The following is a 13,868-nucleotide window of genomic DNA, read 5'->3' as shown; positions in this document are numbered from 1 at the left end:
TTTCAGCCACAAAACGGTCCCTGTCAGCTGTAACATATATGCCCAGATATTTGAAACCGTCTGTCACCACCCGAATCTCACAACCCCGCGGGAGCCGAGGTGGGGAGCCGCGGAGCATGTAGACAATGGACTTTTCCCAGTTGATCTCGTAGCCAGATACCCTCCCGTATGATGCACATATATCCAGGAGACAAGCGATCGAGCGCGCAGGGGAGGCCAAGTATAACAGGATGTCGTCAGCATAGAGGGAAATGCGATCTTCCGACCCCATTGTCCACCTTAGTCCCCGGATCACCGGGTCCTGCCGCAACCAGGCTGCGAGCGGCTCTAGCGCCAAAGCAAAAAAGAGCGGGGAAAGGGGGCAGCCCTGCCGCGTCCCTCGCCCCAACGGAAAGGGGTCTGAGATATGGCCATTGACCACCACCTGCGCCAGTGGCGCGGTATACAAAAGCTGAATCCATGCGCATGCCTTGGGGCCGAGTCCCACATGACGGAGGACAGCGAAGAGGAACGACCATTCCACCCGGTCGAACGCCATCCGCGCACCCAACGAGAGGATGGCCGCGTCCTCCTCTATCGAGGTGCGGCGCTCGAGAATCCCGTGGAGCCGCCGTATATTTAAGGCGGTATTCCGGCGCGGCATAAATCCCGATTGGTCCGGGTGTATTAGGGTCGCGAGATAGGGCTGCAGCCTGGTCGCCAGCACCTTTGCCAGAATCTTTGCCTCCGCATTCAGCAATGAGATTGGGCGATAGGAAGCGCACTCATGCGCTGGTTTGGTAGGCTTCGGAATCGCCACTATGGTAGCCACTCTCTGGTCCGGGGGGAGTATCCCTGTAGACAGGCTGTCGTTGTACATGGCCAATAGATGTGGGACTACGTGGGCAGCGTTCGACTTATAGAATTCCACCGGAATTCCGTTCGGGCCCATCGCCTTCCCGGCACGGAGAGCGAGTATTGCTAATGTGGGCTCTTCCGCCTTCAGGTCCGCCTCTAGGGCTTCTACTTCCGACGGGGCCAGCCGTGGCATCGCGATGTCCCGGAGAAAGGCCTCGTTTTCCGCCACCGTGGACGAGGCTTCCGGCGTATAGACCTTTTTGTAGTGAGCCGCTAGGGCCTCTACGATTTGCCGCGGCTCCGACGTGTAGTCACCCGAATCTAGCCTGATCCGCGCCACCCAACGCGCCGCCCGTTCCCGCCTTTCAAGCCAGGCCAGCAGTTTGCCCGCCTTGTCTCCCAGCTCGTAAACAGTATGCCGTGCAGCCGTTTGTTTGGCTCGTGCGGCTTCCCAAAGATAGGAGCGATATTCCTGCCGCGCCATATGGGCAGTATGTGCGGTGTCCTCCTCGATGTGCGTGGCGTGCTTGGCCTCCGCCTCCCTTACCCCCTGCTCGAGCCTAAGCACCTCAAGCTGCTGGGTCTTCTTATAGTCTGTAATCATTGAGATTGCTTGTCCACGAAGGACTGTTTTGTACGCCTCCCACAGAGTCGCAGGGCCTATCTCTGGGTCCATGTTTTCAGCGAAATAGTGTTTGGTCGTCGCCTGAAGGGCTTTGCGAATTGTGGGGATTTTGAGGTATCCCGGATGAATTGGGAATATCCTGCGGTTACGCGGGGTAGAAAGTGTAAATGAGATCATTACCGGAGAGTGGTCCGAGATGCCCCTGGGCAAATGGGAAACGTCGGTCATGCCCCTAAACCCTGCGGGTGACGTGAAGATATAGTCTATGCGGGAGAGGGTGTTGTGAGCCCCTGAGTGGAAGATGTATTGTCGGTCTTCAGGACAGTGAGCCCTCCAGGTGTCTATGAGGCCGAGTGCCTCCGTGAATTCGCGCAGTTTGGGGGTGGCGCCACCGTGGTCTCTGAAGGATGACCTGTCCAGTAGCTGGTCCATAGTTGCATTGAAATCCCCACCCATAATGAGATCCCCTGGTGGTAGTGTCAGCAGGAATTCCCCTAAAGCCCGGAGCGTATCCTGGTGGAGTGTCGGTGGGATGTACACTGTTACCAAATTATACATTCTACCCTCCCATTGGCAGGTGAGCGCCGCAAAGCGGCCAAGTTCCTCCCTACGAGAGTCGACTAGAATCAGTGGGAAGCGCTTATTTACCAGTATGCCAACCCCTCGGGACCCAGTCGTGAACCCAGAATGTATCGCCATCTTAAAACCCCATCTGTCCAGCGCTTTCGTGGTGGAGCCTACCAGATGTGTTTCCTGTAGGAGTTCCACTGCCGGCCCCTTGCGCTTGAGATACTGTAAGACCAGCCCCCGTTTAATCTTATCTCCCAACCCGTTCACATTCCACGCTAGGACATTAAGTGTGGGACTGTGTTGCTGTGTTTGTTCCTTCGTGGAGCTAACGGTGGCCTCCCAGATGTTATGTGATTCCCTTGCCATGCAGAGTGGTGGAAAGTAGTCGCCTCCGCGCATCTCCCCTTGGATCTCTAACAGGTCTGAGTTGCCAAGTCTGCCAATGTGTAGGAACTAAACCTAAAACAGAACACAAACCAAAATTCCCAAAACGCCCCTGTCCCCCCTCCCTCCTCCCTGCCTCCCTGCCCAGCGGATTTAAAACTACCCGCCACCCCAACTTAGCAGAGTGCTTAAGTCCCATAACTTTCTACTTGCGTGTGGGGGAATGGCTGCCCAATGCCCCTCGTCCGATCCCCGCACAATGTGCGTGTCCATTAAAGAAACCGGTCAACAGCATGTTGCCAAGTTCGTAGAGCATGACTGCGACATCCCTTCATTGTCCGAGGTTACTGTGAGTGTCCAAACTCCCGTGGCATCCGCCGCCTTTCCGCTGCTGAAGTTCGCTCGTGCCATGGCGGCCCGGCTACGTAGTGCAGTGACAGTCACCCGCGGTTCAGGGTCCTCCGGATTTTTCAGGGGAGGCAGAATGGCTTCGATGGGTGCGCCCCGCCCGGCCCGATGCCTCTTCCGGGCGCCAGCCCTCTGTGGCCTCCGTCGGCGTGGCAAAGAACCATGTGCGCCCCTCCGCCCGCAGCTTTGCCGGGTAAAGCATCGCATATTTGAGTTCTCGAGCGCGCAGCTTCGCTTTGACCGCGAGGAAGTCTCGGCGTTGCCGCGACACTGTCGCGGTGTAGTCCGGATAGAGGGTTACTGTGGAGTTGTCAACCCGCAGCGGGGGGGCAGTACGCGCCGCCTGAAGGATAGCGTCTCTATCTCGGAAAGTAAAAATGCGGGCCAGGATCGGGCGCGGGGGGGCCCTAGGCCTCGGCCTCTTCCCAGGCACCCGGTGCGCCCTTTCGACCGAGAAAAATTTGGAAAGTCCACGCGGCTGCAGCTGCTCCGTGATTAGCTTTTCCACGAAGAGGTCCAGTGCCGGCCCCCGCTCACTCTCAGGCACCCCCACGACGCGCACGTTGTTCCGTCTTGACCTTCCCTCCTGGTCATCGAGCTTGTCCATAAGCTGCTTTTGAACCCGTTCCAGCGACTGTATACGTTTCCTGCTCTCAGTCGTGTCCTTGGTAAGGGTGGCGGTAGTCGTCTCAACCTCGGACAGTCTCGTGCTGATTTTGGCGACGTCGGCTCTCAGCAGCGTCACATCAGTGGATATTGTGCCAATAGAGGTTTGCATCTGAGTCAGTGTGACCATAACATCTGCCAGGGTGATCTCTTTGGCCTTGTCAGGGGGGGGGAGGCAGTCCGGTCTTTCTGAAAGGCATACTTGTCAAGCCTGGCCTGTGCTCCACCACGCTGGCCCTTCCCCCCCCCCCCCCCCATGGTGGCCCGCGACGGACGGTCAGCGGGGGTGGGCGCCTGCCACGGAGGTGCAAAATTACTGTAGCTGGTCACCACAGGGCCACGTGCCAGCCCTCCTCCTGTCCCGGCAGCGTGCAGGCCTCTGACCCCTTGTTGGCTCCTTACCGAGGAAGTTGGCGCCCACCTCGCTCCGCCCGCGTCTGCAGCGTCAAGCCTTAGGCAAGGCCTGCGTCCTCTACTGCATGGCCACCCTTGACTCCGGGAGCTGCCGGGGATCTCCCTCCCGGGGGTTGCGCCGTAGGTGTGTCACCTGCCTCCCGCCGCCGGCTGCTCCCCGCGCCGCAGACCGCCCCAAGTCCTATTCGGCACCGCGCCGTTGCACCCAGTGGGTCTTCTCCGTCGCTGAAATGGCGTCACGTCAGGCCAGCGTCGTCCCCCGCTGACGGGCCGACTGCCGTTGACGGCGGGGGAGACCCGATCCTCGGTCCCTGCCTCCCGCCGGTATGCCTGACCCCGTCGTGGCGTGCCTCAGGTCTGGCCGCCCACGCTGCTGGCTTCTAGTCCGGCTCTCCGTGTACTGTGGCGGGTCAGGCGACTAGTACTCGAGGCCCCGGCGCCTCCGCCGCCGATAGGCCATGCGCCCGCAGCGAGGCAGCCGGGCGGGCCAGATGCTGCGCTGCTCGCGCCTCCTTCAGTCGTCGGAGCCTCGGGTGTTCAGGGGGCTCCGTCGCTTTAGTTTTGCCGGTTTACGGCCAGGATGGGTGCCGGATAGCGGTGGGATCGGGCGCTGGGCTCCGGAGCCGCACTAGGTTGCGGCCATCTTCATCGGCTGCAAGCCACGCCCCCCCCAGATTTTTAAATTTAAGAGAACAACCTAGCAGAGTTATTTCAGGCTGACCGTGGTAAAGTTTATATGTGTTTTTTCCCATTAAAAAAAGTAGCTGTTGTCTTTGACATGACCATGCCTGTGAAGCATGTGATTAAAATGTAATTGTGTTGAGGGCTATTTCGTTTGCATTTGTCACCCGAGTGGGACGGGTATGCCCAGACGTGGGTCCTGTGCTCTCCTAGCCACTGGAGTTAAGCTAGCCTGACTTATGAGGGGTGATTACCCCGAAACCGGTCTCAGGATGTTTGTTTCCAGTCCAGGGAGGACCTGACCTGGCAGTTTGGGCTGGACGGTTCCCATGGGGAGGAGGGTCAAGACTGATTTACATATGGCTGGGTTTGAACTGGAATGGCATGGGGGGGCAATGAAAATGATGGAATTAGTCCCAGATCTCTGTACTGGGTGAATGTTTGACATTGTTCAACATTCTATCCATCAATTGTTCTTTTTGCATTTGTCACCCCGAGTGAGATAGATTGCCCAGACGTGGGCCCCATGCTCTCCTTGCCATGGAGCGCAAGCGAGCCTGGATGATGAGTGGTGATTACCCCAAAACCAGTCCCAGGATGCTTGTTTCCGGTCCAGGGAGGACCTGGCATGGCAGGAAGGGCTGAAGTGTTCCCATAGGGAGCAGGGTCAAGACTGATTTGCATATAGCTGGATTTAAACTGGAATGGCTATGGGAGCAAAAAAACAGATGGATTTATGCCCAGATCTCTGTACTGAGGCGAATGGTTGACATTGGTCAGCATTCTGTCCATCAATTGTTCGTTTTGCAGTGCTATTTCCCACATCAAAACAGGGCCATGCAGTCACAGCCAAGATACCAAGTGGGTCCATGTCCAACAACACCATTAACTAGTTCCGTTTTTTGTAAGCAGCACTTAAAATACTGGGCTTTAGATGTCCATACTTTTGAAGACTTTAGTGAAACTTCAGTTTCCAGAATACAAGATGATGTAAACTGAAAAGGCAAGACGTTTTCAAACAGTTGCACGTTATGAACAACTTGGCAGAAATGATCAAGATTTGAATGTTGTTTTTGTTTTCATAGCATTTAAGGAAAGCAAAACTTTTGCTTTTCCAAATTAGCCAAGTTTGTATCTTTCCCTCCCCAGTTAATTCAGTAAGCAAAACAAGCCTAGGTTATCATCAGGTAAATCTATTTCCTATTCACACTTCCAATATCAGGAGACTGCTAAAGACAATCGCTCTTAATTGATCACTACCCACAGTTCAGTGTTCTGTTTGTGCTCTGAGGTCCATGCGGAGAGCAAGGCAGATGTCGTTCCCGTACTTAGGCCCTTGGCTGTTAATACTTGATCTGCTTATGCTAGCTGTGAAGAGACCTGCTCGAATGCAGAGCTGTCATATATGTAGAAGATCATTAACTGAAACACCCAATTGAGTGCAGGTCGCAGATTTGCCACACAACAGAAGAAAAGGCAAACCAATAGGTGGCTTTAATGCGCCAATTTGTGTAATAAGCATTAACAAATGCTGCTTGCATGCACTGTACGCAAAAAATGCTGTTTAAAGCAAGCCCTATTGGCTTTGCAGCTGCTGAAAAGTATTACATTAGAATGTGTATAAATAATAAATAATTGAATGTGATAAACCATGTGACTGTTGAGTGTACTTTTAAGAGGTAAAATAGTCCTGAAGCATTCAAATGGAAACATTTTCCGGAAGGCGTAATGATTAACAAAATAGCCAATAGCATGAGGTGAGAGAGCAATACTCCACTGGATGGAGCTAAATCCCACTCCAGATGTATTTTAAAGAATTGGTAATAAGCGTTGCTGACAAAAAAAAATGGGAAGAAGGGCATAAACCATAATTGACTCCTTGCTGATGTAGTGGTTTTGGCCCAAAAGTTATACTGTAACACCCAAAGTCTTATATATGACAGGCTTGCAAGGAGACGTACAGGGCTACTGGCCATCAATGAAGATACACTGGTGACGATAACATATTCTGGTGTAATCTATTGAAAACTGTTTTGTGTGTGAGCAAGTTTGCCAGGATCCTAGCTTTGAGTTTTCCCTTACTGGATGTGGTTAAGATCACTGTAGTCCTACCAGCTAATTAGGTTAAGAAACATATTTAGCACTTATTGTTTCCAAAAAGAACTTATTATCCTACTCTTTCATGACACAAATAAAAATCTATGACCTATGGGTCGCACTCAAATACAATATATAATATTATTTTGATTTTTGTAAATTGTTGATGCTACTCCTGAGAAGGAGCAAAGAGGACTGGGGGCCTGGACAGGATTAACGGTGTGCGTAAGCGTTTGCTTGTAACATTTAAATGAATGTGCAGCTCCTTTTTGCACTGCGTTACAGCATTGCAGCATAATATGCCAATGCAGTGGAGCTTAGGCACATTTTGCTTATTAAAAAACATGTTTTTGCAGTTGCCATTTAAAGCAGATTTTGGTATTTTAGAAAAGTTATAGTCATAAACCAAGTGATCATTGGACATAAATGTAATTTGCATGCTGAAGTGTGACTGCTTTAGCAATCAGATGCTAAAGCAGCCTACATTTAGCTTTAAATAGCAGATGATGAAAAGCCACTTTTGCTGCACAGTATATGCATATGTTCATAGGGGTACATTTTGCACATCATTGTTAAGCAGTGCAAAAAGTAGTCGCTAATAAAGTTGCGTTTTGTGTGCAAGCGTTTGTGCACAGGATATGATCAGGTCCCTGATGCTTAATCATGTTTTTCCCCGTAGTGCTTATATCAGTCACTTGAAATCTTTCTTTTATCCCAATGGTAGGTTTGGAGGTCAGAGGTTCAGGCCTTCTCTGTTCTTCATCCTCTGGATGCCAGCAAACATGGCAGGTGACATCACAGAGACGGGTGAACTTTACTCACCATATGTAAGTAGTATCTTCTAAAACCATGTTTCTTTATTCCTAAATTTTGCATTACTATTTAAAGAATGTAATTCTTCATATTACCAAATTTAACTTTGGTGCAAATTACGTATCTCAATGAGTGTTGGTATCTGGATAGTGTCTGTCAGTCTTGCCATAAGGCAACAAATCACTTCAGGGCCAATGGTAAATATACAGTCAACAATGATTGCAGGAGTTGCTGGGTCTTGAAGGCAGAAGTGGACTGCTAGTACATTTTGATATTGGTTTCTTTAAAGAGTTGTGTTGTCAGCTCATTCGTAAATTAGAGCAGGATTTGCATGGTTCGAATGGTGACAGTGATGTCGTTGTGGAGATATTGGGTGGCTAGATTGCACTTCTTTGTTCCAAGTCTGATTGTGTCCTTGTTGTTGCCCTACAGAAAGGTTACATTTAGTGTGTGCATAATACTACCTGTATGGTGCCAAATGTGGTTGCAGACATGATGTAGAAAACGTTGCCCAAAACTAACATATTAATAGCCATAAATTATGTTGTCAATATCTGCATTCAACCACCTCTAGATTCTGGCCCTCTGCAACTCTTGCCACTAAGACCTGACATGTGTCTCCCCCTTTCAATCTGATACCCACACCCTGGCAAAACCCAACCTTGTCCACAAGCCCTCATAGCCTTGCAAAGGTCTTGCTTATCCATATCTCTTGTTAACATTATTACTCATGATGAAACAATCACGGGTCACAATAATTTACATGTGAAGGAAAGGCTTAAGGAAATTATCACTTGAGAACCCTAAAACTACAATATTTATGAATGAGAAGAGAAAGGCTGAACATTTGGAATAGTTTTTCAGATATGTGAGTGCAAATGTTTGCACATTTCTTAGAGGGGGTAGCATCAAGTCGTGCATCATTTTCTTAATGCGTAACCCAGAGATATTGCCAGAGGTCTCCCAAAAGACTAGAGAAAGCATGAAAATTCTAAGAGCCCTTCTGCACGACACAGAATACATTTTCCACACCAATTGGATTCCTACATTTATCATCTACACCTACAGAATAATCTGTCCAGCAACAAAAATCCTTTTCACGATAAAGAGTACAACCACAGCCTCAAACGAGTTAAACAGTGCATAACTGTATTTCCTGAACTTGCAACTATGTCCGGATGAATTTCATCCAAGACCCATCACAGCCCCTCTGTCAGTTGCTCATAAAAACTAAAGGACACTGTGCTCCTAACATTAAAGTATTCTCCATACTACCTAATAAAGGCACTTCCAGCTCAAACCATCTTCCTTGGCTTTGCTCACGAACTCTGAGGACAGCCATTGCTGCTGCTGCCCACGAGGCTTAATTTCGATGTGATTAATTTCACTTTTCCCACCGATGGTGCGCCACGGCGTGTGATGTTGGAGGTATTAATTTCTCCAGTGCGACTTTGATCATATATGAGTGTCACTCACCCCACCCTCAATTGGAGCCTATCTGCCCCTGCGCCATCTGACGCCAAGTCAACTTCGACTATATGTCAACTTTTGAATATGGTGCCATTCCTCCGTGTTACACCATCACCTTGTCCTGAAGAAGACCCCGTTAGTAAGGAGCCAACTAACCTACCCATGTCTTGGGGTCGAAACGTCGACAATATGACATTGCCAGTATTCTCAACAGTGTAATTTACACTGTGTTCTTCTGTTTCGTACATGGTCTTTGTAAACAATCTTCATTCAAACTAATGAACTTCGTCTGGATTTTGTGGCTTATAAATTGTTTTGCCTTACAATTAAGTTGTGACAGTTTGATATAATTTATATGTCACTTCCCCCTTTTACCTCACCTGAACTCACTACCCCCTTCCTTCCTATGGCACCCCGCACTGTTTGACAAATGTCTAATCTATTTATAAAAATGTGTATCTTGCCAACGTGTGATTAAATAACACTTTGACATCATCTTTTTGCATCCTTTGATATCGATTCTGTGTTAGCTCTGAAAAAGTTTGTATATTCTGGGACCATCTTTCCCTTATACAAACCATCTTCCTGGCAGACTCTGACACGGTATGCTCTTCACAACTTTTTGTTGTGATCCATTTAACCACTCTGGCCCTTCAAAAGAACTGGAACATTGACAGCCAAGGTCTCACTCTTGCCTGTTCCTTCATTGATCATTAGCTCCCTCAGATAACTATGGGTCCCTTCTGGTCTGTTACACGTAATCAACTGCAGCAAAGTGTGCTTTATCGAAACATGGCCTTTTAGTTTTTGATGATTTTTTACTCCCGGAATTCAAAATCTACAGGAAATATTTTTGGGGGCAAAGCTAACTCGCACAGAATTTCTACTCCTCCTATACAGATTGCTCAATGCATAGTTGCCGTGTGTACAGTCAATCTGAATAGCCCATTCTTCGTTGTTGGTTGATCACTCCCTTATAAGCCTCCCACGTATAACCTCATATTTCTGTAGAAACTCATTGAGCTGGTCGTCCACATGTGGATTAAAGCCATGAAAGTTCTGAATATAAATGATTTTAACCTGTTTGTCAAGATGCTTGACTCCAAGACCTTGCCAGATTTCTCAGAAAACAAGAAGGCACTGTACTTTGAACAATCAGTAAGTGACCCAACTTTCAAAGCTGGCTATTCGCTCTAAATAGAAACTGCTAACATGATGGTGTAACAGACTATTTGCTCATTTGAATTCACGTCTGAAATCTTCTGCATCACTTTTACCACCCTCCTCCACAAGCTGCTTCTGCAGCCCATTCCATCCAGAGTATTCAACACATACCAACTGAAAACCACTTCACTGAAAAGCCTCTGTGATGACATATGTAGGTCTTTGTAAAGACTACCTTGCTCCTCACTGAGAAAACATAGCTAAGCATCAAGTGAATAAAAAAAGAAATTATACAGAAAATCAAAAATGATACAGCAGGGAGCTGATCAACTGAAACAAATCAGCTGAACCACGCAATACTTGATGGTTAAGTTGTAGATCACAAGAAATGTTCCACTAGATACAAAATGGGGCTACCACAACATCTCTAGGAGAGCTAAAAAGGCCTGCTTGGCCCACCACGTGGGAGTCCACTAGCCATCAAGAAGACTCTTGATAGGTCCCTGAAATGTTAAACATGTATTGAAGCACTTTACCTTGTTTGGGGCTCATTAGTCTGATGTAGTTGACCTGCTGTTCGAGCGTATATATGGAAGGAATAATATGGTGTGAATAAAGTTGAATGTCGGGGGAAATCTAGTGTAATATAAAGTATTCTTGAGTCCTGTGCATGATTAATGAGTAATACTGTAAGGAAACAGGCTTTTTGCAGGTTTAACCTCACTTTTTGCCCACATTTTGACTACTAGGTACTGGTGTAATAGCTTTTAAATGCCCTAAGCCCTGCTAAACAGGTCTCCATGCATATGCTCCGTGCCTTAAAATAGTGCATGCTTCGTTCGCATGTCCCTAATTGGCATAGCCTAACTAACGTGTAAGTCGCTAGTATATGGTACTAGGTGGACCCAGGGCCTATAAGGTAGGGTGTCCCTCAGGGGCTGCAGCATTTGTTGTGCCATCCTGACTGAGGCAATGTAAAGCATGGCTCCCAGTCTGCCTCTGCAGACTGGAAGGGTAGTTTTAAGATGCTAATTCGACTTTGCCACTTAAGGTAATGGCAAAGCCCAAACCTCCCTTTTTAGGTCGAGCCTAGAGACGGCGCGTATGTGCTGCTCTTTGAGGCATGCTGTATCCATCTATAAGTTTTGGGCACACTCACTACACACCCACTTTCATTGGTTGCTTGGTCTGCCTTTGCTAATTCCATTGTTTTCGTTGGTGAACAGTGTACATTTGTCCCACCTTGTGACTGTTTTGTTCCCGCCCTGGTGACTGCCCCTGCTACGTGGAGCCTTTCAATATGGGTGATATGTTTTGTTTAACTTCACTACTTTTTCTTTCCGCCCTCTCCTCACCACTCGCCGGCACACGGCGCTGCTTGCAGTTCACTTAATCTCTTGCTTCGTAGATATTCTTTGAAGTTGGCCCATATGCATGTTTTTTTTATTGATAGCATTTCCTGTATTTTAAAAAGTCAGAGTGGGTTTCACAATGCAAAGCAATGCTGGTCATGTGCTGAAAACATTTCTCTTTGTTGACGGGTTTTTATACCATGGGAGGTCCGACTCACGCACCGATCTGCATGCAGACCGTGCCTGAGCATGTCTGGCCAGGAAGAGGCACTTCCACCTTCTGCTCTCCAGCTCGTGCCTTTGAGTGCATGGTATATTTTTTACTCCATTGGCTGGCTCAGGCTGTGGGAATCCCTGCAGTCTCCTCCCTGACCTCTAAATTCTGAGGCACCTCACGCAGTAGAAACCTAAACCTACGAGGCGGCGATGGCAGAGCACCCATTGTTGGGCTCTATCCCAAGACCATACACTGAGAACAGGCCCCAGACCTCCCCTGCAGCTCCATGCGCAAAGCCTTCAGTATGATCTCCCAGAAGAAGCTGAGGAAAACAACCCAGCAAGTGGATGTTCTGTCTTCAGCCGATACGTCATGTATAGGATCTCGCCTTAAGTGGTGTTGCTCTCCTTATCGAATTAAATATTGACCACAACACAGGGCCCTTCAACAACCTGTAAAAACTGTCACTTGAAACACAAGATGAGAAATGGCATCTAACCTAGTGTGACCTAGTGCTCTAAGTGGGCGGGATCATCAGGGCACAGTGTGCCCCTACTTTTTCAATTTAATAGAACCTGTTCCCCTACTATTTTATTTTAAAAATGTGTCCCAGGATGGCAGAAATAGCCAAGGCCTATAGATGAGGCTCGGTGGTTCTGGGACTGCCGGGTTGAGCAGAAAAGGAAAATGACTCTGTCCCTGTCTTTTGTGGGCAAGAAGGAAGAGACAATGTCCACTTCTGCTCTACCGCTGTCAGCTGCACTCCTCTCTCTTTTTCTTTCTCTTATTCCCCCTCTTTCCGTCTCTGTCTTGCTCTTACTCCTCCGCACTTGCTGAATGAAAGCATGATTTCAAAAAACAACTCTTATCCTCTCTTTCCTCTCCTTAACCTTCATTCGTTCCCTGTGAAATGGATCCAAAAGAGAAATAAATACTTTTGCTGGAAATGTGGTCTTTTTCTAACATTTTTCTATTCCAAAGTTCAGCCTTGGTGTGGAAATGTGCCTTTTAAGCTGCACACCAGTGCGAGTGTCACCCTTCTCTGTCCACGGGTCCTTAATACAACAAAATAGAGATTGGCACTGAAGCTGGAATTAAAATAACACGTTTATTAATCACTCATGAGTGGGACTACGTCAATACAACACCCTCAAGTGCTTCAGGAGGTAGTACATTGAAGTCACAGACCATGGTGCTTATATACACCCTTTGTTGCAGAGTAAGCATGTAGTTACAAATAGAAGGTACAAGCATACACCGGAATAGTTACAGCCAGACATGGGCAGATGGGAAATCACTTAGTTAGCAAAGTGGGAGGGGGAACAGAACTGGTTACAGTTGCAAGACACAGTTGACAGTTATGTCTTTAGTCAGGTGCATTCTAGCAGCTACAGGCCTTTTCTCAGCACATATACATTGCTTAAGCTTAGAATAGAAGGAGTTAACTAAAGCTGATGACTCGAGCAGAATAGAAAAGCAAGCAACAGTGAAGACGGAAGAGTCACAAGGCTAGCAAAATGGATGCTGCAAACAAGATGGCTTCAGCTCATGCTAAAGGCAATTATTTTCAATTTCCACAGATGACCCTTTTAGCATTGGCTGAAGACATCTCTATGATTTGGAAGGAGCACGGAAGATATCCTGTACATCTATTCTCACGAGTTCATTAAATTCCTGGTCCATTGCTAGGCGGGCATTTACATTCTTGACATTTTGTTTAGTCGGTATACATGAGGTACAGGTAGAGATACAAAGGGAACAGAGCATTGGGCCGCATTGAATACATAGGCAACAAGTAAAAAGAATCGCAAAAAATATACATAGGGCTGCCAATATTTTTCAGCCCCATACAGTAAACATAGTCCATAGCCATCCAGTCAAAGTTCATGTCCCTGAATCCTGATGGATTTCAGTGGTTATTTTGTGCATCTTGGAAATTGCTTAAAAAACTGAAGGGGTGTGGTCAGGGATGTACACACAACAACTGCTCCCAATGATGCGGCATGCTCCACCACGGTCGGCCAGGATGACATCGAGGACCATCCTGTTTTGAGCGCCACAATTCTCGCAATTTGTAGTTCCTCCGTGATATTTCCAAGTGCCATGGCAGTCTGATCGGTTACAGTCTCTACAACACGTGTTATTGTAGCAATAATAACAACAATCGAAG

At 48.0% G+C, this 13,868-nt stretch overlaps 1 protein-coding gene across 3 annotated transcripts in view; it reads left to right on the top strand.

The window, feature by feature from the left end:
* SLC38A12 (solute carrier family 38 member 12) overlaps positions 1-13,868 on the top strand; it is a 593,784-nt gene that overhangs the window by 22,299 nt on the left and 557,617 nt on the right. For all 3 annotated transcript variants that reach the window (XM_085617088.1, XM_085617086.1, XM_085617087.1), the window contains exon 2: positions 7,407-7,509. In XM_085617088.1, coding sequence (XP_085473214.1) covers positions 7,453-7,509 — 57 coding nt within the window. In that variant the 5' untranslated portion in view covers positions 7,407-7,452. The remainder of the gene's footprint in view (positions 1-7,406; positions 7,510-13,868) is intronic.

This window comes from Triturus cristatus, chromosome 7 (assembly GCF_964204655.1).
Source record: "Triturus cristatus chromosome 7, aTriCri1.1, whole genome shotgun sequence".
NCBI classification, from domain to species: domain Eukaryota; kingdom Metazoa; phylum Chordata; class Amphibia; order Caudata; family Salamandridae; genus Triturus; species Triturus cristatus.
This window is presented reverse-complemented; position numbering and strand designations above follow the sequence as displayed.